This window comes from Cygnus olor, chromosome 4, assembly GCF_009769625.2.
Source record: "Cygnus olor isolate bCygOlo1 chromosome 4, bCygOlo1.pri.v2, whole genome shotgun sequence".
In the NCBI taxonomy this organism is placed as follows: domain Eukaryota; kingdom Metazoa; phylum Chordata; class Aves; order Anseriformes; family Anatidae; genus Cygnus; species Cygnus olor.
In genome coordinates, this window is record NC_049172.1 from 50,376,180 (window position 1) to 50,401,914 (window position 25,735).

Consider the following 25,735-nt stretch of genomic DNA (forward strand, 5'->3'; position numbering starts at 1 on the left):
GGGAACCACCCTTCCCTCCCAATACCGGTTGATAGGCAGCAAGCCGAAATACTATGAGAATGAACCAGCAGCAATTTAGGAAGTGAATGTTAGTAATCGTGGTGTTTGGGGTTTTTTCTTGTTCTTTTTTTTTTGTCTTTCTGTTCTGCAGATCACAAATACTCAAACTGGCACGGCAGAAGTAATTGAATTGAAGGGGTTTGTCTTTTTATTTTAAATATATTTACAGCTCAATATAGTGTCTTTGAAACATTATTGTGAAGAATTATTCTAAAGATAATGGAGTTAAAAGGGGAGTTGTGTAAATGTAGCAAGTATCTCTTTTCCTCGCCAGCCTAAAGTTACTTTTCACTCAGATAGTTGGAATAGGGACAAAGTCAAGTTCTTAACTTGAGGGAGATGAAGAGAAGGGTGATTGTATGGGGAGAATGAGGGAAAACTTAATACAGCAAGAAAAACAAGCAAGTCTTCATAAGATCCTGTAATAACTTATTAAAGGAAGCTGTAAAGTGCTGAATTCAACAAGACTTGGAGAAACTCCTTGCGAAAATTATATATATGCTACTGTAAAACAGTTCTCTGATTTGGTGGTAATAAGAGGAAATAAGTTTTTTTAAAAAAATCTTTCTAAACAGTCCACAAGTTTTGCAAGCAATGTGTGAAAAGGGTTTACCATGTTCCTTTTTGATTCAAGCTGCAAATTTCTTACATGTACATCAGATTTGGAAACATTCTAATACCCGTGAAATCACTATCTATTTATATGTAATATCTACCTGCAGCCCAAAGTAGAGTCTGTAAAATTCTGGACAGTGTATAAAGTCCCTGTCATATCTTAAGAACCATTTTTCTTTAAGTATAAAACTATTATCCCTTAAAACACATTAAAATTGATCACTGTGCTAAAAAATCCAGACCTCCCCCCCACCCATACTCTTAAGAAGTATATTTAAGGTCAATAAAGTATATATCAGCAGGATAAAATCAGCAGTTGCATGTAGAGATTCCGTGCTAGTGACATCAGCAATTCAGATTTAAGTTACAGACATAATAGTTTGAAGGTTTTATTAAACAATTCTTTACTTTTGAGTTGAAAAGGGGAAAAAGTGATTCAAATGCAAAAGTTTTAGCTAATAGATGATCTAACATGTTTCTTATCCCTTCTAAGGTGGCTTTTCTACTTGTTCCTAATGAAAATGTGAATCATAAATGGAAGATGTTGGTATGACATGACATCTTTCAATAAATCATGATGCTTTCGGTGGCTGTTGGCAGTTTCTGTTGGCTGTACTTCTGTAAGCAGTTCTATGCCTTGATTTGTGGACTTCCACACTTACCGTTTCTTCTCTTTTGAGCTCTTAAATAACAGAATGCTTCTTACTCTGAGTGCTAAGTTTGTATATGTGCCTTCTGAAAAGTATTATGTGGATCCAGACTGAGAGGAAATAATTTGAACTATTTCATCTTAGTAAAGGAGTACTTTAGAAAGGCTTTCCTTTTTCAGGAAATGGCATTCTTTGTGTGACAGCACGGAGTACCCTTTAGTTGCCCTTCAAGCAAGGAAATGTCACAACTGCCTTTTTCCATGGGAATAAGTTTTCTCAGTTTTTAAGTGTTACTGAAGAATACCTGTGATTTGGGAAGTGGTGTTCGTGGTCTCAGCTGTTTACCCAAAAGGCGTCGTCTTGCTCTTCAGTGAAGTTACAGAAGGTTTCCTTAAGCAGAACCCCCTCACAGATAGAGGCTTCTGAGCTGGCATGCTCTTGCTCTACGGTTTTTGATGTTTGCATTTATTTATGAAGGAAGCAGTCTATTAAGAGAAATCCAGAGGCACTACTGATTTGAAGAGAAATGGGAAAAGCTTTCAGAAAGCCCGATTGTTTTAGCATTGGTACTTTCTAAAGGTGTTCTAAAGTTCCTGTCTGCAGCAGGCTTTCTGTAAGATGCTCCAGCTGTTCAGGACTTGAAATAACCTCACTTCACAAGCTGTGGGATACCCCTTATATACAGGTACCACATAAATAATTGTAATTCTTTAGCCCGTTAGTACCAGGTAGGTCTGTAGTGACATGCATCTGTGTTGGACTGTGGCAGCTTGGGAGACGACTACTGCTTATTGACAAGACCAGTATGGCAATCCAAGCTTTAGAAACCTTTGCGTTTGTTTTCTAACATCAGGTTGCTGTTGCAAGGTTGTATTAGGCACTGACCCAAACCCGTCTCGTGTCTTTTGGCACCTTGAAGATGCACTGGGGTGAGCCTTTTCTCAGTTACTTTGAGGAGATGACTGGGTAAAGAAGAATGTCTTTAATTTTAAACTGTTTTCTAACTTGAAAGCAGGAGAAACAGGAAAGTGGTGAGTAAAGGAAAAAAGAAATAGCTCATAACTTGCATTAAAACCAATGTATTTCTCCAGTGTGTTGTTTTCTGTTGGGTAGAGATTATTTAAAGAGATTTTTTCTTTATTCTTCAGTTGAAATTTCCACGAACTGCTGTTACATAAGGAGTAGTATAGAACTGAATAGTTAAATTTGCCCAGTAGATGATGAAATTGTACCATATGCATTTATAGGCAGATTGTGCTTTTGGAAAGCTAACACACTAATGGTAATTACTGAGAGAATGATTAGTATGCTAGAGCTCTATCAAAAAATAACACGACTGACAGAGAGCAGCCAGTTCAAATGAATAAGCATATTCTCCACTTCACCTGAATGTTTCAATTACCTAATTCCAGTTCTGTGTTTTTCTTTAACTAGTAGAGGTTGCAGTGGGGTGACACTGCTCCTTTCCATTTGGTCTGCCGTGCCTGAGGCAGTGAGTGAATGCAGAGCTGCGTGCAGGGTCCCAGGTCAAGTGATAAACGTCGACTGCCGCATCGAAGCACTCCCAGCATCGGGCACAGGTGCCAGATGCATCTGCTTGTAGAGGCTAGGCTGTAGTCTACCAGCTGGGGCCCTTCAGAGGACTTTGTGCTGTGGCCTATTTGCAGAACTTCCCGACAACCGTGCCCTTGTTGTAAAGTGTGAGTGTTTGTTAGGTGTTTGGTATCCAAGTGTTGCTTTCAGCTGCACCTTTGGGTTTGCTACTTCTTCACATTTTCTCATTTTGTGCTTTCTCATTTTTCTTCAATGAAACAACACGCTTGCCAAGGTGCAAGGTTCAGAAATAGCACCGCATATAAATTCTGTTAATTCTGACTTGCAAATCAGTGTATATGTATTAATTACCTTTTTTCAATCTTAAGTGTTTCTATTTTGTACTCCTGCTTCGAGTTGCTGCAGGAGTATCTGTTGTTTCACAGGGATGGGAAAGCTGTAAAAAATCAGCATTAAAGGCACTTAATTGTTTAAAGCCTGCATTAAAAAATGCACTGTAATTAAGCAGTGCAGCCTGTGAAGAATTATGCCATTTTAGCTGAACTAAGACGAATGTCATATTACTGTCATCATTTATGATATTGGACAACAGAGCTCCGCGTTCCTGCCTTGTGTAATTAAAGCATTGGAAATGATGATTTCAGGGAGTTAAAACACCAGGAGCGTGTGCAGACACTAACACTGCTCTGCCAGCTGTACAGCCTAGGGCTACGGTGAAAGGGGCTGTGGTGGGCTTGTGCTGGTGAGCAGGTTTAGTGGGGACGCCCCAAGCTGTTCATGCTTGTAACTCCCTGCAGTTCCCCAAGCCCTGCAGACACCTCATACTTCCCCTGGGCTGGGAAGTGCTCTAAGGGGCAAACAGGAATCGGCTGCAGGCTGTGAGCTGCAGGGCCTCAGGAGCAAACGTCCAGCTCTGTTTATGGGGAGGGAGGCGCAGGGCAGGTAGTAGCACCTTCAGCTGATGGGCAAGCCTAGCGAGAGTCTGCATCACAGGACGCTTTCAACCCAAGCGCTATGGCACTCGTGCACCTTAACAGACTTGGGACTGTTGCATGACTGTGTCCCAATAGCTAGTTCACTTTATTCTAATTCTGGATGAGTCCTAAATGTATTTATTTTTCTCTTTTAAGTCGACATTGCTTTCTATAGGGGTAGTGTCCCCAATCCTCACATAATGCAAATGCCACGTTTCCTGTAGAAGTGGCACAGACATCTAGCAGCTTGGGAGGAGCAGCAAAAATAGAAACATAACTGATTCGTAACAGTTGTCCTAAGGCCTTGTAGGGTAACAGAGTTAAGCCTTGCCCTATTCTATCCATTTAAATGCCCAGCAACTAAGCAGGGATTTTCAAAGTAGACTCGAAACTGTTTCCAGGTTCCATTTAAAAGGTTGGTGAAAACTGGAATGCCAGCTCTCCGAAGGCAGGATGTTGGTATATTAATGCTGGAGCGCAATGAGGAGCACGTGATGCAGGATCCAGCAGATCTTAGGGCAGTTATTTCTGCTTGTCTGACACAGCCATACTAGTCAGACTATACCTTTAAAGTTTATTTGCAGTCAAGGAAGGTCAAAATTGAGCATTTGAGAGAGGGTAAACCACTGGGGTTCTGTAAAATTTTAACTATTAGGATGACCATGAAAATCAAGAAACTCAGGTTTGTTAAGCTCATGAGCAGTAACAGCTATGGCTTTGTGTGTTGCTTTGCCTGTCTTGTTTCCTCTTTGAGAGAGGTTGATTAAATAACATCTCAGAACTGCCTGCTGGGTTGTTTGAAGTGTTTCAGCTTTTTATTGCTGATTCGTTTCCTTGTAATCTTATGATGCTTGGTGATCTGGAAAGCTGGATTTTCAAGAAGGGCCAGACTGAAATCTGTTCAGCTCTTACAAAGTTGGTAAGTTCTATGTTAAACTACCTTGAAAGCTATTTTATTTTTCAGGATTTAATTTTTTTGTATTTTTTTTAATTTCTTGGGGAGAGGGGAGAAAGGAGGAAGATAGGATTACTGTTAATAAAGATAACAGCAGCTTACTGGCAAAGTTAAATATTAACAGTATCCTCTTTGATCTTACTCAAAGACTGCTCTACAAGAAAGCTGTGTATCTTCAGTGTCCTTCCTGAACTAGTTGGAAAACTTATAGTTTTAACTGACTTTAAATAGTAAATAATATTTGTAGTTTTGCCTGAATGCATTTTCTGTCAGTCTGCATCATCCTGAATATGAATGAAGTAGCACTGAAAACCTCAAAGAAACTTGAATGCAACAATGACCGTAAATTTTTTTACATAACTTAAAAGAACTTTAGCAGGTTTTTTAAATGGAATATTTTTGCTGGGATGATTAATGCAAATTATTTTGTTGTAGAAAAGTAGAGAAATCATCATCTCTTCTATTCCAGTAGAAAACAGCAAGAACTATTGTATAGGGGTGGAAAAGGTAGTACGATATGATAGACTCGTAGAGAAATGAAATTTTAAAATGGACTTGGGCATAACACTTGAAATGAAAATAGGAAATGAGACTAAAATCTGTGATGTTCACTGTAAAACGAATGATATAAAATGTTACTGCTTTCTGTCTTTGGAAAGCAAACTTTGTAAATAATGCTTTTTAAAGATGACTTCGTCAGGAATATCTTCACTCACCAAAAGCCCTGTGAGGAAAGCGAGAACCCCACTACCTTTTCAGTCTACAGGGATGAAGCTGAAGCAACACTATAAATCACATTTTTTTTTTGTCTTGCATCTTAATATTTGCCAAAAGCCAGAGCTCTGGCAGTTATAGAAACAACACCTGTTAGACATAGTGCTTATTTTATGTGCATTGTTCAAAATAGTTGCTAGTGATACTTCTGGGTAGCTCCAAGAAAATGGCGTAATGCTACTCCAAAGAAAAGCTGCATAGACCACCCTTGCTTACACATTTGTAGCAACTGTATTGATCCTAGTAAGTATAGTGATCCTTTTAGAAATTTTTTTATTAAAAAAAAAGCTTTTGTTATCTAACTGTGGCACAGTAGTGCATGTTCTTTTATACTGGTTGGATCCTGTTGCTACTTATAACACTCAGAACAACTCTTCCATGTTGTAAGACCTTCAAGTTTTATTGATCTGAATATCAGGTGTATGAGGTTTGCACTCCTGAAGTGCGGAGCTGACTTTGCTTGTGTGATTCAGGTGTGCTGTGCATGAACAGTGCAACTAATGGATGCTCTCTAATAGGTGCTCTAATACTTCTTAGGACAGGTGGACTTATTCCCCAGAATCTTGTAATGCGTAGGGCTGTTTCCAGCCGGAAGTCAGCAGACTTTTGGTGCTGAAACTTCTCAACCAATTTGCTTCTAGACATTGTCTTCCCTGAAAGGTTTTCATATCTGAACAAAAAGTAAGCAGTGGATTGGACACTTGCATTAATTATTCTAGTAGAGTGCAAACAGCTTGCATTGCTGATAGCTTTAGCACAGTTACGTTCTCTTCTCCTAAGAGCTTACTGGTAACAATGTGCTCATTCACAGTTATGCCTCTCCTTGACTTGAGAAAATATCAAAAAAAAATCATAGACTTCGTTAGTCCGTTCTCTTTGGTAGTTAATTTTACAATTGGTCCAGTATCAAAAGGTAAGCAAACTTCAGAATCAGTATTTAACCACATATTTATTGGAATGGTGTGAATTGCTACTTTGTACAGAACTCCTAAGTCCAGTTAAGTAATAGCCTCATTTTGTTGAGGTTTTCTTTTTGGTTTGTTTTTCTTGCATAAAACAGCTTCAGTTCAAAACTTCTGCCTTATAGTTAAATTTAAGTGCTTTCTTTTTCCATCTTTTTCTCTAGGTAACGAAATAGTGGGCCAAGTATCTTATGAAAGACTTCCCATATATGTACTCCAAAGTGATACATATTTTTAGATGTTTTCACAGTGGACATACTTGCTGCTCTCTATTTTAGACACAGTGTAATTTCCCAGCCAGAAGCCTGTTTCATTTTCCTCTCTGAAAATGAGGAACTTAAAAGGAATTGATGCTGAAAATGACATGTTCTTTTACAGTTTTGGAAATGAATGACGATGATATCTTGTAACTCTACACAATGAGTTTTATTGGACTCTGTGTAGTGAATTAGCCTTGTCTCTGCTTGGCAAGCTTTTAGGGGCTTGTAATACATGTTTTCCTGCTTCTTCTGTTCCTCTTTTGATTTAAAATGAAAGATATATTTTAAAATTTATGATTTATCTTGAAATCTTCTGCTTATTCTAGTATATGGTAGGTTATCTCATTAACTCAATCACAGGCTAAACAGAAACAAAGTTCAAAATTGCTGTAGCTGTCATCTATAAATCTTTGATTATAAAAACATTTAAGTTGTGGTTGTGAAGATGAAGAAATGTAAGAAGGCTTGTACACAGTTGTACCTGTGACACTGATGCTTGTGGTAATGCTAAAATGCTGACAGGTCTGTTAACCCTCCTGTTAAATGAACTTGTAGTGGTGTTTTTCTCTTCTTTGGGGTGTGTGTGTAGAGGATAGTAGAAGTATTTGCTATGTGTCATTCTTAAATCTTGTAAATTAATGTCCAATAAATCAAACTGTGTGCATATATATATGAAAGCAAATGTGTGTATTCATATGACATTAAGAGGATTTTTCTTTTCAATATATTTTTGTTTCTAATATCAAGTATTCCTAGTGTTCAATCTTGCCACTGAAACCTTTGGAAAAGCTTATACTTTTTTGTACATGCAAGTACAAATGTTCTTAAACTACTTCCAGCATCTTAGAAATGTTAATGGGCTAATACTGAGCTAACTGCAGTTAAAAATGAGTGGCTAGTTTCCTTGAGGAAGACCTACAAAAATTAATCAATCAATAGTTGATATGAATAAATACTATTGCAACAAAATGTCAGATGCTGTGGGGGAGAGCTGTGTAACTTGCTTGGCTGAACACATTGTTATCAAAGATAAATGCAAAGTCTTAAAAAATATTTCCTAACATTCATTCACTTTTAAAACACTGCCATATAGAAACACTGGCAGCTCTTCTGTTTGCTTACCAGGGCTCCAGGAGGTGGAACATTGAGATTAGTGTTTCTGTGCTCCTGGGGTTTCTGGGTGATTGTTTTTTAATAAGTTTCTGGTGCTAATAATTTAAAGAATAAAAGCTGGAGGGGGTGCAACTACAAAGAACCCAAAGTGTATTTTAAAAAGTCATTATTTTTGAGGTGCTGGGAGAGTTGGCTCATGATTTTGGAATGCATGCTGTTAACAAGGCTTCCTTTGAAGAACTCTCTGTAGCCCAGTGTTAAAGGCAGTCGGAGACTAACCATAATTAATACAGTCTTTCAAATTAGTGGTGAAATTCATCAGCCAGTTCCAAAATCTGACCTTTATATCCTACTAATAACAAAATACAACCTCTTCTTTCTTATTTAGTGAAAGGGAAAAGAAGTGCTTGAAGTATAACTCTGAATGTATTCATAAAAGAAGCGATGAAAAATGAGTATGAGGTAATTAGAGGGAGGTACAATGTATATAACATTACCTGAATCAGGCTTATGAAAGAAAGTTTGGCGCAGTGCCCCAGAGCATTGCTCGGTGTATGCATGGCCTGTACCCTATGTGGGAAGGAAAAGGTATCTCAATGTACATAGCAATTTCATATGGTATTATATTTTTGCATGTAGGGGACTTGATTATTAACTGATGAAAACTAAGTGACCACCTACTGAGTGACATATTTTTATTTAAACAAAACAAAAGCAACAACAACAGAAAATCCACAGGTCTGCTGGCCAAACAGCCGGATTAGCAGCCCCCTACCCCACTCTTATCAGGGTGCCTCTGTTGGTCTGTTGGAGGGTGTTTTTTGGAGCTGCTCACTTAGGTGTGACCGGTCCATGTTACCCCTTTGTTACTGTGGTGTGTGTTTTTTTTTTTGAACTGGGGGGAGAGGAGAGGATAAAAAATATTGAAAGTATTTGATATGCACCCGTCTTAAATCTCCTCACCTCCTGGGAGTATATTTAGAGGGCACATGTGTGAGTTTCCGCATGGCTGGGTTACTGCTGCTACAGGGACAATTCTGAACCTATGTAGGTCTCTCTTAATTACTTTAAAGCAGATTCACTTGATGAGTCTACCTTAGGCCCATATCGTGCACTTTTAGTTTGCCTGTATGGCGTGGGTCCAGTTATAGTTCAAATAGAGTTAATTAAGCTACTTGCTAGCCATAACCATGATCAGCTTATCCCGTCCCCTCCTTTTTCTGTGCGGGGCTCGGGGGTGGCTGCACCCCTCCAGCCCTCCTCTCCCCCTGCCATTTCTGCCCGCCCCCCCGGCTGAGCTGTCTGTGCTGCTTCTGGGCTTGTGCACCAACCTCCGGAGCGGGGCTTCTGACCTGTGCTTCGTTACCTGAGGCTGTGAGGGGGCAGAGGCCGGGCGTGGGGACAGCCTCCCCCCCCCCCCCCCCCCCCCCCCATTTAACGCCCCGTGATGTTAACAGCGGGTGGAAGCCCTATTTATTTATTTATTTATTTATTTGTCTGTCACTTTATTTGTGCAAAGCAGCCAGCGGCTCTTAGCGCTCCTTCTGGGTTTAACTTCAGGTCCTGCCGCCCGGTACCGCTCCTGAGGGAGCCTACCGCCGGGCCGGGCCCGGCCGCGAGCGCCGCACGCGGAGCAGGGGGGGGGGTCCGAGGCAGGACGAGCCTCCGTGCGTGCGCGGCCCGGGCCGGCGCCGCGGGGCCGTGCGGGGAGCGCGCACCCCCCCCCCCCGCCCCCCCCCCCCCCGCAGGCTCCCGGCCGTGCGCCCGCCCGGCCCCGCCCCCGGGCCCGCCGCCCGCCTCCGCCCTCAGTGCGCGCCCCCCGGGCCCTGCGTCACCGGGAGGGCGCGCGGCGGCGGCCGGGGCCGGGTGCGGGTCCGGGCGCGGGCGGGCGGCAGCATGGTGAGCCTGCAGGACGCGCTGCTCTTCGAGCTCAGCATCAAGTCCCTGCTCAAAGCCTGGAGCGGCGGCGGTGAGTACGGCTCCGGGCCGGGCGGGGAGGCACGTTCCGGAGCGCTTGGAGCGGTCCGGGGCTGCCCGGCGGGGCTGGCTGCGCCTTAACGCGAAGGTCCGGGGGCCTCGGGGCTGGGGTCTCCTCGGCCGGAGCTGTCCCGGGCCGCTGAAGTGCCTCGCACCCGTGCTGCAACCGTGCCTTGGTTCCGCCAGGCTCCCCGTGTTCCTTCGAGGTGGTCGCCCTGAGAGGCAGCGCGGTGCTGCGGGTGTTATTTTCGCGCCTCAGCCCCGCGGGCAGACCTGCAGACGGCACCCGCTTTCATCTTCCGACCAGCCCGGCTCGGGATTTTCCACGAGGATTCCCTGCCTGGGCTGCAGCAGCAGCGCCGAGGGTGCCCTGTCCTCGCATCACCCCGTTATGCACGCTTCAGCGCAGGGTCTGGGGCCGGGAGCTGCCCTGCGTGGCACCTCTCGGGCTGACGGCGGGACACCAGGAGGCAACGGAGGCGACGCATCCTCCATCGGCAGGGATGCCCGTGCAGCTCGTGCTCGTAAAAATTGAGGGAGGTATCCGGTGCCTCAGCCCGAGGCCGCGTTTCGCAAGGCATTGCTCCAGGCGCGCTGCAGCGTGCGGCTCTCGCAGGCCAAGGGCTCCACCAAAGCTGCTGGGATTTGTACCCCAATACAGCGCTGCTTGCCCGATGATTCACGCGTGTCTTGTTTGAAAGAATTAGTAACGAGTTATTTACGGTCCAGCGTATTAATCAGCCAGGAGAGGATGCAGGCGTTCAGCCACGTCCTAATAGCTCGGGCGTGAGACTTGCTTTTTTGCACTAAACTGCTGCAGTTCGTGTTTTGGTCTAATAACTTCTAGGCTCGCAGCTCTGACTTAGAGCAACGAATATTTCAAAACAGGCGTCCTGGTAGGTTTGGCTCTTCACTTCTTGTGTTTGCATCTTAAAGTTTAACTGTAGCTGTTCCAAATTCTGCCGTGTGCTTGGGAGTTACTTATGCTCTTGCTGAATCATAAATAATCATAATTAAAAAAACATGTCTTATAGAAGAAGTTGAAGGTGTCATGAAAAGGACTGAAAATCCTTAAAGTTGGTTTTATTAACATATATTGTTTCCAAACTAAAGCAGAGCATGGGATAGATTCAATTAGAATAAATTAAGCCTGCAGCTAGTTAAATAATTGCCGTATAAATAAGGAGCTGGACTGCAGGGTCTGGACTAGACAGCAGCATCAGCTACGATAAAACAAAGAGCGGTGATACCACAGGGGCGGTGAGAAGAGGCTGCTGGCGATGCTGTGCTTTCTCCTGTATGCCCTCCGTTATGTAAGCACAGCGGAGATCTTCCCGACTCTCCTGCCGTGAGGAGGTACCGGGCGATGTACTGACCGCCTCGTTCTCTGTGCCGGCCAGGCAGCCGGGTTTCACCTGGCGTTTCTCACAGCCCTCGCTGGGTTTTGCGCAGACGGCCGCGATTAGGGCATAGCCGCGTGCCAGGGCAGCTGTGCACAGGAGCTGGGAGCAGAGCTGGACACACAGCCTGCACGTGCCTTCACGTGTTGTGTGCTGGGAGCTCCGTGAATTGAGCCGAGGGGGCAAGCCACTTGCTTCTCCCCCCTGAAACATTTTCCAATCAAGTGATGCGGTGTGTGCAGAGCAAGGAATTACATAATGTTTATGTTGAGTACGTGTTTGGAAATTCAGTAAACTTGCATCTGCTGAGAACTTACATAAGGAAGGTTTCTCCTCTGCTTTCAAAAAGATTCCTTAAATGCAGATGCTACTTTTTACACTCTGCGATAACCTGAGAGCGTTGTATGCTGCAAACATCAGAAGAGGAGTGTGTATGCTTGGATGCATTTATATATACATAAAAATAAGCATCTGTAAAGAACGTATATAGCAGAATCCCAGCAAAGCTCCATGGGTCCGGCTAAGGGCTTGCTTAGCTGGCATAATGTTGTTGCAGTGCTGGCTAAGGTTTTATTGTAGTTGATCTTTTTTCTTTCACTGACAACAATGAAGTGACATTCGTATGGCCTAGTTTCAGGATGCTTTCTCGCTGCCAACAATTTCAGGCATTACTTCTTTTTAGAGGGAGTCAGGCATGTCCTCTTAAACCAGTGGTGTAGTGAGGATGTTCCTGCCTAAGGATTATTTGCTTACCGAAGTTGTGGACGGAGTGGTGACTTTATGCTGGCTCGCCCTTAGGTTGCATGGATCTTTTGTAGTATTTGAGTTCTGATAATGTCTCTCAGTTCTAAAGTGGAAAAAATGCATGATCATAAAGTTACGGATTCTGTTTAGTTCCATGGAGTTTAAATATGTACTCCTGAATCATTCTCCTGAGGTTGCTGATTGTGTAGCAAGAGTACCCATTTTAACTGTTGTTTGGGTCAGTTGGTGTGAAAAAGCTCATATTTTGTCCACAAAAGCCTTTGTTTAATGGAGGTCTAGATGCCGTGAGAATTACTTTTAGTAATGTAATATATGTGGTCAGAAGCCAAATGTGATGCTGCTCGCAAAGGAAAGCGTTATGTAATGGAAACCTTTCTCGAAGATAAGATGTGTATTTTAATGAAAACTGCGTATATATTTCTGGGGCTTATAGTCTGTAGATAGTAACCAACCGCTTTCCAGTGAGCACAGGTATGATCCATTACTGCTTTCTAAAAGCTCTTCTGCGTTTCTAATATCTACCCTAATAATCATCTTGTCAAGCTCAGAAATGAAGAATTACTTCCAGAGAATAAGAAACAGAACAAAGATGTATCCAGTGTATTTCTAGTAACTGGCACACAGCTTCCTACTGCTGTGCCATGGCTGTGGTGTGTCTGTTTGGCAAACAGGTCACAGGATCTGTCCTGCGTGTGGTTGTCTGTCTTTAAACCCAAAAGTCAGGTAGATCTGTGCTGGAGGTAGGTCATGGGGTTTTTCGTATCAGTTTGCTCAGCTTGGTTCAGAAGTCAAAGTTACTTAAACATGGGAGTCAGTGAGCCAGGTCATGGTGGTACAGCAAGCTGCATCTGTCTGTACAACCATAAATTTTGGAAATATAAGATCAGAGAGAAATGAAACAACACTGAAAGGAAGTGAATTATCAGAGCTACAGCTGCCAGGTGCTGACAAGCCTGTGAAAAGTAGGGAGCTGCCTGGCAGGTATCCTGAATCATTCTCTCTGTGAATGAAACAAAATCACACGGACTTGAAGAACTGCCTGCCTTCCCCTAGGATTACCTGACTGGAGATTACTTTCTCTTTTACCAACAAAAAATGAACTCTTGGCTCTCAAGAGAGGTGCTGCTCCGATAACATAGTATTTAACGAGTTCGACGTAATGGACTCATTTTTATCCTGTGGCTTTTCATTTCATGACAGCAACGATACAGTGGGCTTTCACTAAGAAAGATGAGATCGCCTTAAATTGCCATGACAGGAACATATATACAAGGGGATGTGTGAAGAATTGTGGAACAAGGGTGTTGTTGTCGGCCTTTTGTTCCTCCTGGGGAGGAGATGGGCTGAGGTGCTGTGCCTGCAGAGCTGTGCATGCTTAGCGAGAGGACAGACATGCTGCTTCTGTTGGGCTTTGCTTGTGGATTACACTTATTTTTTTAAACCAATGCATCCACAATTCGTTAATATTTTTGCAGCCATCATTGTATGATAAGTTGCACCTTGCATTCCCTGCAACTGTTAAACTGCAAAGAAAAATGAACCAGAGGAGGAGAAATGAGTCTGAGATGCTACATGATTGCTTCTGCTCCAAAATATCCTTTGGGGCAGCAGTTATCCTGAGAGGTAGTAGCAGAGAACCTTCAGACATTTCTAATGGTGGTTTGATATTCCAGTAGCAAAACCAGTGCTGTTTTATCAGGAGAAATCTTATTTTCATGAGATCTTTTTAAACAGTTGCAGTAATTATGTTAAGTACGATACTAAATAGAATGTTAACTTTATTTCTCCAATGTTAAACATCCTAAATAATAATGTTCATTCTTTCTGTAGGAAACTTTTTGATAATTCTAACCTTGACTTCAAAAAGTCCTGACAGTGGGTAGTCATCTTATATATTGAAACTCCATAGACCATTTCTGCAGTATGTACCAATTTTTCTTTATGACTGTAACTTCCAAAATGGTTTTGATATACTGGAAAGAGAAATTTTAAAATTAAAGATGAATTCAAGTTTATGTTGGAGTAAATCAAGTAAAGCTACTAGCTTCCGTAGATTCTGATCTCTTTTTTTTTATTATTATTATTATTTTTAAATGTATTTAACTGTACTTTGTGATAATAAATGTGGTTGCTGATCTGTTCCCTGTACTGCTGAAGCAGTAAGTTTGATTACTGTAGAGGGAACGTGGTGCTTATGATGGCTTCTCCATAGGCTGCTACTCGTCCTGGTAAGGCAAGTTTTTGTCAGTAGTTAACCACCCAGCACAATGTGAATCTCTTGATTCTTCTTTTTTGATTTCTTTTTGTAATATTTTGAGTAAAAAAGGATTATGAAGTGTAACCTAAATATTTGGCTCTGTTTATGAACTTTGGTGGTCGTTAACGATGACCATTTGCACAGTTGGAATATATTGAATTGAAATGAATTGAATGAAATGCCAAGAAAGTTGTGTGTAGTAAAATCTGCTGCGTGAAGAAGAGAGAACTACTGAAAGGGATTTTTGTTGTTGTTCAGGAGGCCAATCAACACACGTAGACTGGAAGGAGACAGCTAGGCTATAAGGTTATCCCAACCAGTCAAGCAATGTACCACCTGAAGCTGCAAAATGCCCCATTAGGTGACAGTTTTCAAGGTGACGAACTTCAGTTGCAGTTCTCCGTTCGGTGTGGGGGAAGATAGAGGAGGTTGTGCTGGGCTGGTCCCTTTTGCCAAAAAGGGCTTTGCTCCCAGCGGTGCAGCATTGCCACTTTCTCATCTGTCCCCCCGTGGTACTTGTCTCATCCCTTCGGTGAGCGGTTTTGAGTCATTACATCAGCAGCAAATTTCTTGGGAAGGTGGAGAGTTTTTCTTCTGTTTAAATAACAAACCATCTCCAGGAAAAGGCAGGTGGACACGAGGGCTGCTGTGAAAGAAGGGCCAGGACCAGCGGGTGTCTCAGCTCAGCTGGGTTGCAGAGCCTTGCTCTCACGTGTATTGCACAGAAGCCTCCTTTCAATTTGCTCATTTTATTTCTTCATGACTGCGTGATTTTTTTTTTTTTGGTTGGCGTAGCTTTCACTCTTGCTGAACACCTATGAGTGAATTTTTTCCCTTTTTTGCATTATCTGTTTGATTCCCGCAGTTGATATTCTAATACTCGCAAGGAAATTTGGTGTGGATTGGATGTAAGGGCCTGGAGACTTGTTAGAGAAGTGTATGCAACCAGATCTTCAGAAGTTTTAAGGAGATGAAAATTTAAAATGTTTTGGGCCTTACTTTGAACTTCTCTGCACATTAACATGGAATTATGACTTTTTTTTTTGAAGATTATGTCGTGTGTGTTTCTTCATATTGGTTTTTAAATAAGATGCCTGCATTGTAGTAAGTACAATATGTGTTGGGACATGCATTATTTATTTCCATCAGGCATAGATATGCTAGAATGAGCTTTCCTTTAGGGCATTCTTTCTATTAAAGCAATATCCCCTTTGCTAAACCCATAACTCAACTAGATTTTGTAATGATTCAGATTGCAGAAGAGAATGCTATTGAAAGGAAAAAGTGCCCCAAATGCAAACCCCTCTGTCAGCTACTGTTGCTAGAATAAACTGCGTGCTCTGCATGGACTTCAGGAAAGCTCCAGCTAAACCAGCTGCAGCAACCCATGTCAAATACCTCATTTCTGCTGACTTTTTTTTTTTTTTTAAACTCTAGCTCTGGTGCTTTTGTATTTAAAGGGGGAAGGTTCAGACACTAGAGGTTTAATAGCATTTAAGAGATCACTGACAAAAAAAGAGTATTTATTTAGAAAAGTGGTTGACATCTTCAGAACACTCTATAGAGCAAAACTGTTTTGTTTACTATATTACGTCCATTTGCTATGTAGTTGCAGTTTTCCCCTGTATAGAAAAAAAATTCTTCCTTGTTTTACAAGAAAGAATAATGATGCTAGTCAAAGGGAGCTTTTAAATTCTGTTAGGTACGGTGCAAAATAAAGGGCAAATTTAAACTTAAAGAGGAACAGGCCATTCTAAATCAAAACAGCCACCCATAACCTAAAGGATACAGGACCATGCTGCTGTAATTATAAATGGTTTGAACTCCAATGTAGCCAGTTGCCTGTGTTAATGTCATAAGCAAAGCTTCACTTTACTAGGTTTTGTCAGAAACTACTTTGGGGGAGAAATTACAGGGGAGTTTACCGAAATACAGTTTTGGTTAACAAGCTGGCAGGCTGCAATAACTTAAAAGAAAATGTTAAGGTATAGAATTGCATAGTTTTAGTGACTATTAATATTAGAATATTAATTTATTGAAATATTAAGGTATAGAAATAAATTAACTTTATATCATTGACTTTGTATTGATAAATCTTATTAGATTAATCCAGGAGTTATGGACCAGTCAAGAAGTATTTTAAATATGGTGATGGTCAGAAAGCTAAAATATTTATAAATGGAAAATATTTCAGTACAGTTATAGAATTAGGAGCTTTAAGACCCTTTAATTATTTACATCAGACTTTATCCACTTAGCGCATCAAGTCTATAGTTAAAAACAAACAAGAAGAGCAGTGTATGGACAGTATTTTACTCAATTCAGAATAAATACTGAATAAATAATGCTTTAAAGTAGTGGTAGAAAACAACAGGCGTATAGTAATAATAATAAGTCTCCACTCTTTACCTTTTTCTCATCCTTTTAAGAACGATGGATTTGAAAATCCCAAGTGGAGAAAGGGTACTTTTTCCAGATTTATGTAGCCTCAGATATATTCATCGTTCAAAAGGGTTTTGGACGATGCCCTCAGTGATAAGCTTTAACTTTTGGTTAACCCTGAAGTGGTTAGGCAGCTGGACTGGATGGTCTTTGTAGGTCCCTTCCAACTGAACTCTTCTAAAGTGTATACAGGAGTAGACTGCTAGGAGGCTTTGCTTTGTTTTGATGTTTCTTGTTTTATTTTGTTTGGTTTTTAAAGAAAAAGCAACCACTTCAAGCTTCTAAAATAAAATTTTTCATTAAGAACAGCAATATTTATAGGTTTCTTGCTTCAAGAATGAGTTTGAGTTCTAGAAGTAGTTTATTGCTCAAAGAGATCTTAGGAAAGCACAGCATGGGAAGTATAAATGACTCCTGGTTCTGCCCCTCTGACACAGCTGCCATGTGATTTGGGGATATTTTCAACGATACTTTTAAAGCATCCTTTGTAGCCTAATGCTACAGAACAGAGTGCTGGTCTAGAAAAATATATTCGTGTCTTAAACTTCTGCAAATCAATACTAACTAATTAATGGATATTGGAAAGAAATGTAACATTCACAATACTATCAAAGCAGCGTAAGTAACCTCATGAATTGGTGATTTTCTTCCTTTTACTTCTCTTATTCATCAACCGTACTTGCATCCTGTGTTTGTGCTGCTTAGCTAGAACTTAGCAGAGTTCCTGCTCTGAAGGACTTGTTTGTGAGGGTGCTGGTGTCTCTGCATTGTTGTTCAGTATCAGCTCAGCTGGTCTTAATGCAGAACTGCCGTTAGGTTTAGAAAATTGAGTGTCTGACATCTCAGTGGAAACCTGTCTCCTTTCTCTCCCTAACATCTTGTTTGTGCCAGCTGTCAGCAGGACATAGAAGTTGGGCCAGATATCACCAGATTTTTACTGTTCTTTCAGCTACAAATGAGGTCTTGTCCTGGAAAAAAAGACAGGCTGGCAACTGACGCTTCATTTTTATAACAGCAAAGCAAAGAAAGGAGGAAGTTAGCCCAGTTGTACTGAGATTTGTCTGAGAAGTTCAAAGTTTTTTGGATAGCTGTTCAAGACAAAAACCCGTGATTGGGAGGTATTAAGGTAGGATCTTGCATTGTTCTCTTTGCAGCAGTGTTCTTATCTTTGAACCTCTCTCTCTTCAGAAATGAACAGAATAGGAAAAGAAAGTTTGGAGGAGTCCAAGACCTAGAAATTCCCTAGCAGAAGTGCATGGGTGAGGAAGAAAAAAAAAAAAAGACTCCAAACTCTTCCTTTCTTTTCCTCATCTTAAACAGTTGTAAATTAAACAGTGGAAAAACAACATGAAATGTGCTTCAACCTGAAAGTATTCCTCCGCAGGAAAGAAAACAAAGTGTATCCCCAATTCTGAAAAAAATACTTTAAGCAAAGCAATATGAGCAAAACCAGGTTTCACAAATATGGTGAAGGGTGACCAAAAGGAAAGAGTTTTCACTGTTAGAAGTTTCCCTAGCATATGTAGTACTGTTCAAAGGATTGTTAAAACATGTATATATAGACACATTTAATGTTTGTGCCTATCTTTTATGGTGATGTTATACCTGAGGGGGATAATAAACTAGAGTGCTCCTCTTGGAGAGGACAAGGGCAACAAGAAGACAAGTTGTCTAGTCCAGTAGGGGAGAGGACAGCGAAGGAGGGTGCTGACATTGCTTCTGTATTTTTGGTAGCAAGCTTGTAGAATTTCACCTTCTAAAATGTAGTTTATGATGTGAAATATGCCACTGAGCATAAAAACGTTTTGAAGAGTATTGAACTGAAGTTGAATCTCAGTGAAATTGAATCTCACTGTACCAAACTGGTGTGTTCCTGGAGTATACATACTGGGCTTTGGTACAGATGACGCAAGTTTTCAGAACAAAACAGCATGCACTGCTTATTCTGAAGACCTGAAGTGAGGAAGTAATGCTTCCTCAGTTGATTTCAATGGAGATACCGTTTTACTAGATATCTTATTGCACTTTTTTAGTTTCTTATCTCTTCTGTACTTCCTGACTTCTGTTAAGACCACATATGTGGTGCCAAGAAAAATGGTATCAAGCCCTTCAGAATAATTTGGTTTTGGAGTATATTTGCAGTTTTAAGGTTATTCAGACTGACTGCCAATAAATTACCATCAGTATTGAATAGTTTAAGCTCTTACGGGGCAAGATAGAGAACAACAAAGGTGCTGAAGAGCCAGTGTGCTCTCTTGCCTCCTATTCAGGATTTTCTCTGTTGTAATCCTCAGACGTCCAAGTCCATGGTTCCTCGCTGGATGGGAGCGCTCTTGGGGAGCTGCAGGCCTGAGTTAACCCAACGAGTTAATGGGACCATGTTGTGTGTGCTTTGTGGTGTTTGTGTCTGGTGGAAGTGGGCCGGGATCGTTTTAACCTTTAGATGTGTTGGTCTGCCTTGTCAGCTCCAAGGTGCTGCGAACCCGTTGGCATAATGGGGCCTAGTAAAGCACTGCAAGTTCTCACAAGCATCCACAGTTAAAAAATGCAAGTATTTCTCTTAAGTTTCCTCTGTTTCTCTGCCCTGTGCTTCTTATTAAACACAAATGCTTCAGCAGGGTATTGATAACAGATTTCTGGAGATTCTCCCCTCCTAATGTTTCTGTGGCTGTGGCGTAGCGCTGTGTAAGCTACATTACTGATCAGATTCCTTCCTTTTTTACTTTGGTGGAGGAAGAAAGCTGTAATCTCTGTGTGTCGTGGATCTAGGGAACTTCCAGTCAGCTTGTTAGTGAAGCGAATTTTTATTGCATGATCAAAGCACCTTGGTATTTTATGGTGCTATCAATATGTGACCATAAAAACTTAAAGGCGATGCCAGTGAGGAAAAAGATGAGTGATGAGCTCTGGACGTGAAACTCCAGTTTCTAGGTCACTGGCTTGCAGTGTAACTCAGGAGAGGCCAAGGCTTGTTATCGTTCCACAGCTTGTGTTTGGTCTCATTCCGGGTGCGGGCATCAGAGTGCTCTCTGTTTGCAGCTCATGGCTGGCCTCGAGGCCCGAATCCTAAGCCCTAGATCCATGGTCACTGCTGCAGTGCAGGCAGCAGTGCTGGCAGCTGCTTTGAGACTTGTTTTTCTTCCTTTTGCTTGCCATCCTCCCCAAAGTTGTTCTCAATTTATTCATAAAATCTGTATCTTACTACTTTAGAATGATTAATGAAGTAACGTGTGTTCTTAAAATACATACCGATTTTCCTTGACTTTTATATACTCAAGAGGTTGAGGTCCAAAACGTTGACCAGAGAACCTGAGGTTTCCAGGGTTGAGTGGGAACACACAAAAACAGTTTTGGTGCTAGTGTATAACTGAGGAAGTATGAAGCAAGTATTACCCCGCCTTCAAAATAATGTTGCCAGTATATTTATATATTTCAATACAGGAGATGGTGACATTGGCTGGTGATCTGTGCCAATTCTGGATGGTAACCTACCTGACATTTTTTCCTTCTTGTAGCAGTAGTAAGGAGAATTACAGACTGTTCAGCCATATTTGTGATGTACTCCGCTGGGAAATTTTGCTTTCTGTTCCTGAAGAGGGCTGCACGTTGGAGAATTTGTAAAGCAGAGCCTTAATAGTTACATATTTTTCTTGTGGTATATTTCTTCTTTTTTTCTTTTTATATTTGTGGTAAACTGTGTAGTCTTCTAAATATCACCCAACTACTGCTGCTGTCATTAATGGCCAAACCATAGTTGGTGTTGGTGCGTATGGTTAGATGCTTGGTTATTCTTCAAGCCTCAAAACCTCACAGTATTCAGTATGAAAGATTCAGAACAGAGTTTACCTGTGTCTGTTTTGCTGATAGATTGTGTATATTTTTATGGTTTTTGCGTGTTCCTACAAAAATATGAATACTACTACTTTTACCAGAAAGTAGTGTAGGAAGTATTGTTATAACGTCATATAAACTATATAGCAGATGTAAATGCAAGACCTTATGAGAGGGGAAGGTGATGATATTTAAAATAAAAAAGGAATTTTCCCTCACTCCCTGTCTCACAAGCCCCAGAAAGCGTGTCCAAGAAGCCTGCCTGTCAGCCAGGCACCAGGACGGGGGTGTTCAGGGCACACGGCCAGCAGTAAGGCACCACGATGCTTGTGTCCAGCTCGTAGGTCCAGGATCCATTGCCATGACGTGGCGGGTAAGGATGCCAGATACCACATCGGCTTCACATCTCCTGGATGGTTCTTAGGTTATCAACCACGTACAGATTTTGGACGTGTGTTTTTGGAGCTGACAGCGATCAGTGTCTCCATCCCGACCCTCCTGCGTGATTCACTAGGAGTCATCGCAGTTCTTTGTCTCCAAGTCTGGGTGTGTTGTGTAACTGCAGGTAGATGTGCCAGGGTCTCCGTGACCTGCTAACCTGGGTGCTGACAGCACAGGCTTCTCTGAGAGCCTTTTTCCCCTTCTGTCTGCTCCTCTGGTGCTTCCATGCCATCCGTTCATACCAAACCGAGCCTCTCGGTTGCAGTTCTCTGCAACCAAGTACTTGGATGCTTTTTTACAGTTCATAATCATGTATTGAAACCAGAAGGAAGTTCTTATTTTTGAGAAGGCAAACTACTTTATGAAGGAAGTTAGAATTGGATAAAACGTTTTAAGTGCAAGTTGAAGAAGCTCGGAGAAAAAAGCTTTCTCTTTTTCCTTGTAATTCCAACGCAGTACAGCTCAGATGTTTTGAACGACCAGTTTGGCTGTGAATTTGGTGTTCCATGGACAAGCACATGATCACCTATTTTTGTTTCAGATGCAACTAGTCTCCTCCCCTCGACCTGACAAAGAAGCTGTTAGCTTTGCAAGCTTGGTGCGTGTACAGTGGCTAAGAATAGCACTGCATGGCACTTGGTATTGTCTTCTTACAGAGGTCCAGCTCCAGCACTGGGTGCATCTGCATGCTGAGTGAGAATTTTTGGCTCATTGTACGCCATGCCCTTGCACTGTTACTTTCTCTGAAGACCATTGTCTGTTTACCTAACAAGTTGCACAACTTAAGATTCTTGCTGATTCAGTTTATTTTTATTTACAGTTAGCATAGATAAATTTCTTCAGAAGATCTGGTAAGAAATGTGTGTCGTGCTTACTGTTGTAAAAATACTGTCAACTAGGGCTCCGTGTGGGCTCAGTGCTGCCTTATGCTGTTATGCAAACTCTTCTAAAGTGCAGAGCAACCTCAAAACACAGTTGCTAATCATAGAAACAAAACAAATTTGTGTAAGTATCCCAGTGAACAGTCCCGAATCTTCTAGATACTTGCTAGTTCTCATATTCATCATTTTTTTTCCCCAAGAAAAACTGAAAATAGACATCCCAGACCTTCACTGGCTCAGCCGTTGACATTGTTCTTGTCCTGCAGAGTTCAGTGAATGAAAGAACTTGGCTCAGAAGAGTACATTTGGTAAACAGAAAAACACAAAAAGACTACAGCTAATTTAGAAACAGAGACATTACAACAATCTTGAGATCTTCGTGTGCCATCAGAAGGAAATGCAAGCTCTAGCTTAAAAATAGCCACCCTCGCCTATGTGCTAACTCTTTGGTTGTACTGGAAACTGAAACCCAGCCAGTGTAGAGTTTTCAGAAGAGCTGATCGGCTCACTGCAGGGCAGAAAATGTATTTATTTAGGGAGCGTGTTCAGAATATGGTGTTCTTTTTTTTTTTTTACAATTAAAGTTAGGCAGTTGACAGGGTATGGAAAAAGTGTTTGTTTTTCCTTCTCAACAAACTTAGAAAAATATATGCTTTTGAAAATGTTGTATCCTTTTTTCTCCTTGGCATCTTTGTGTTAAATTTGGCAGGTTGAGTTAGTCTTCACTGGTTTATTTCCCCTATCAGCTCATATGTTCCTGTGGAGGATTGCAAGGCAAAACTGACAGAATCCGAACAGAAATCTGTTGTTCTTTCCTGAAACAGATATTTAATGCATGGGACCTGCTCTAACCCTGGTTGGTGTATGCTTGAGCGTGTTCCAGGGCTCAAATGCATTTGTTTGTGCATTTTTTTTTTTAATTTCCTTTTTCTTGTTTAACCTTGTGTAGCTGATATTTTGCACTTTAATTTTCAAACCATATCACAATATCAGAAATACTATTAAAATGTTTCTGGATCCTTCACTAGGCACTTACTTAAAAAGATGGGGGAGTGCCCAGTCAGGGCTAATGTAATATTTCAAGCTTTAACTTGTTGGAGTAGTTTTCATCTGAAATATTAATATGTTTATATGGAGCGTATTAGAAGAAACTCATTTGGTTCCTTTATAGATTTTTAAACAACTTTTAATGATACGCAATTTGAAGTTATTGATGACTTTACAACTGATGCTCCAGAGTTTTTTTTTCTAAAATATCTTTTTACAGCAAAGCTACCAATATTCATTACTTTTTGCATTAACTCAGGAAAGGTATCAGTTTGACACTAATGAGGATAATTGAGGATAATGAGCATAATGAGGAAAAAAAGTCTTTTCCTCTTTCTACAGGGAGCTGGAATTGTCTTCACAAGGAAAGAGCAAGCAGGGGGAGGGAGGGGGATTTTAAACAAACAGCCTTGCGTTGTGCAGGGCCAGAAAACTCCTTGCAAAAGCTGATGGCTTCTGACGTTCTATTTTGAACTAGGACCAAACATAAATTTGTCGAGCATTTTGTTGTTTTGTCTTTCAGTACAATGGATCAATGTTTTTTTTTTTTTAATACCCACTTGCAGCTTGTGTTGGTAGTGTTTTTGTTGTTAAATCTTCAATCCTTCAAAGGGAGGGTGGGGAGTTCTGTTTTTCCAGAGAAATGTGAATTAGGTAAGTGAAAGAAGGCATTTAAGTTTCTTTTTCTGCTTGCTGGTTAGCACAGCATGCCTAGGATCACTTCGAGCACTTGAGGATTTTTTTTCTATGTGTATCTATTAGTGTTTTAAAAGGAAACAAAACCTCATCAGAGAAGATATGTATGCATCGATAAATGTTAGAATTAAGTTGTCTGTGGAAGCATGTATCAGTGTGTTCGTTCAGTGCTATGTTCAGACCTTGATTTTATTTTTTAGGTACAACTGCTTAAAGCTTGAGATTTAGGATTTAGTTCACGCTTCCCTTCATATTAATGTAATGAGTATATCATAAAAATAAAGTAGTTACTTAGAGTAAGTTCAATCTCATAAATGCATTTCCTTAACCTGAAGAACAGCGTATATGAAAATCTGGAATAGGCACTTGTAAATATAATTCTCTTTCTACTGTCCTGGCCTGTTACCTTTGCCTCCTTTATGCTTTTTTCTGTGGTGCTCAAAGTGCAACCTCTAACTTGTGAGAGGAACCTGGGGGAAACCAAACCACGGCTGGGAAGCTTAAATTCACTCTATAGGAATCTGGATTATTTATATAATCTATAGGATTATACACATACATGTTAGGTTGAAATGGATGTCTTGTTTTTGGGTTCTTACTGGTGATGTTTGGGTAGATGCTGCAGCAAGTCTGGGAACCTAGCAGTGAGCCATGGGATGGTACCAAATTTCTCTTCATCATCAGAGAAAGTTCTGACTACTAGTGTTTATAGAGAAAAATCTGATGGCATGAATCCTTGGAATCGGTGCCCTATAGCTAGCTAGATACCTGAGCTGAGCTCCTTCCAGTTGTCCTTTTGACTCCAGAAATTAGAACAGAGGGATTAAGGAAACATCTGCAGGGCTTTTGCAGGCTGCAGCCTCTCTGCCATTAAGTGACTGCACAGTGCTGTCTAAAAGCATGACAACCACGACTGGTATGGCCACGAGCCCGAGCTAATAGTTCCCTTTGAAAGCTAGGGAATACAGCTGGCCCCCACTTAGTGTGGTGGCTTGGTTTGTGGTTTCCTACTGGCAGGTGGGTCAGAAGAACCAACAGAAGAAGTCAAAGTTGCACCATTCCATGTTTAAAAGAAAGCTGTAATCATTAGTCCTATTGCAGTAATTATTTTAAATGAGAAATATCCAACAGATACTGCTCTTTACAATTAGTAGTATGGTAAGCACTTCAGCAATTTAATCACCCTGGAGTAGAACAGCTTCTTTGTTTGCATTCTTACTGAAGGTGTGACTTACACTGCAGAAGTCCAACATTAAGATACAGGAACAAGTTAAGAAACAGCCTTAAGGTTTTTTATTCTTACACTTTTACTGTTCTGAGGGAATACCAAATTTGTAAGTAAGCAGAACTTGCTCAGTTACATATGCTCGGTTTAATATTTTGAAGGAAACTGAGGTGTCAGGATATGTATCTCTGTTACTTGACAGCGCGGCGCTGGTACTTCGCTGGTGCTGTGCACAGTGTTTTGACAGTAGGTTGTGTTAAGTCGAGATACGAAGTCTGCTGTGAAAGAAGGCCCTAGGTAACAGATGTGCACTTGGTGGGGTGTCTTGTCTCTTAGAAGTGTGTAACTTGATACAGAAGTGTTCTCCAGCAAGAATTCACGTGTTAAAATTAACTTGCGTTATTACGTGTGCAGCTTTAAATCTAGTTGAAAGCTACAGTTGTATAAAACTTCAGGACAGTGAATGTGTTTCTGAAAATTACCACTGGGAATTTAACGTAACAGCACTGATCCTTTATATTCCTGCCACTATGCTACTTCCATAGAAGGCGGATTATGTTCCAGACTAGGTGCAGGTGAAAGAGACAAGACTAATTTATGCTTTATATTCTTTTAAGCTCATCCTGCCTGAGAACAGCTTTCTGTGACTGAAGCAAAACATGTTAAATATATTAGCAGTTTTGAAGCATGCTGTGAAATAATTTTGATGCCTTTCCTAAGTGAAGATTTCTTGAAATTCTAAATTGTTTTTTCATTAATTAAAATGGTTTATCTGAAGAGGCTTTCTGTTCTGGCAGTTGTTTTAGAGAAGGAATTATATAAACTGAAGTTTTAATGGTCTGACATCTTAATGCTC

The 25,735-nt window shown here is 41.1% G+C and overlaps 1 protein-coding gene across 9 annotated transcripts in view; it reads left to right on the top strand.

Moving 5' to 3' along the window:
• The window catches only part of FRYL (FRY like transcription coactivator), a 172,266-nt gene that overhangs the window by 36,815 nt on the left and 109,716 nt on the right, over positions 1 to 25,735 (top strand). The window contains exons 1-2 of one of the 9 annotated variants that reach the window (XM_040556805.1): positions 9,764 to 9,886; positions 22,500 to 22,502. The exons of the other annotated variants lie outside the window; for them this stretch is intronic. Coding sequence (XP_040412739.1) covers positions 9,814 to 9,886; positions 22,500 to 22,502 — 76 coding nt within the window. The 5' untranslated portion in view covers positions 9,764 to 9,813. Of the gene's footprint in view, positions 1 to 9,763; positions 9,887 to 22,499; positions 22,503 to 25,735 lie in introns of those variants that run through there. 9 annotated transcript variants of the gene reach the window in all.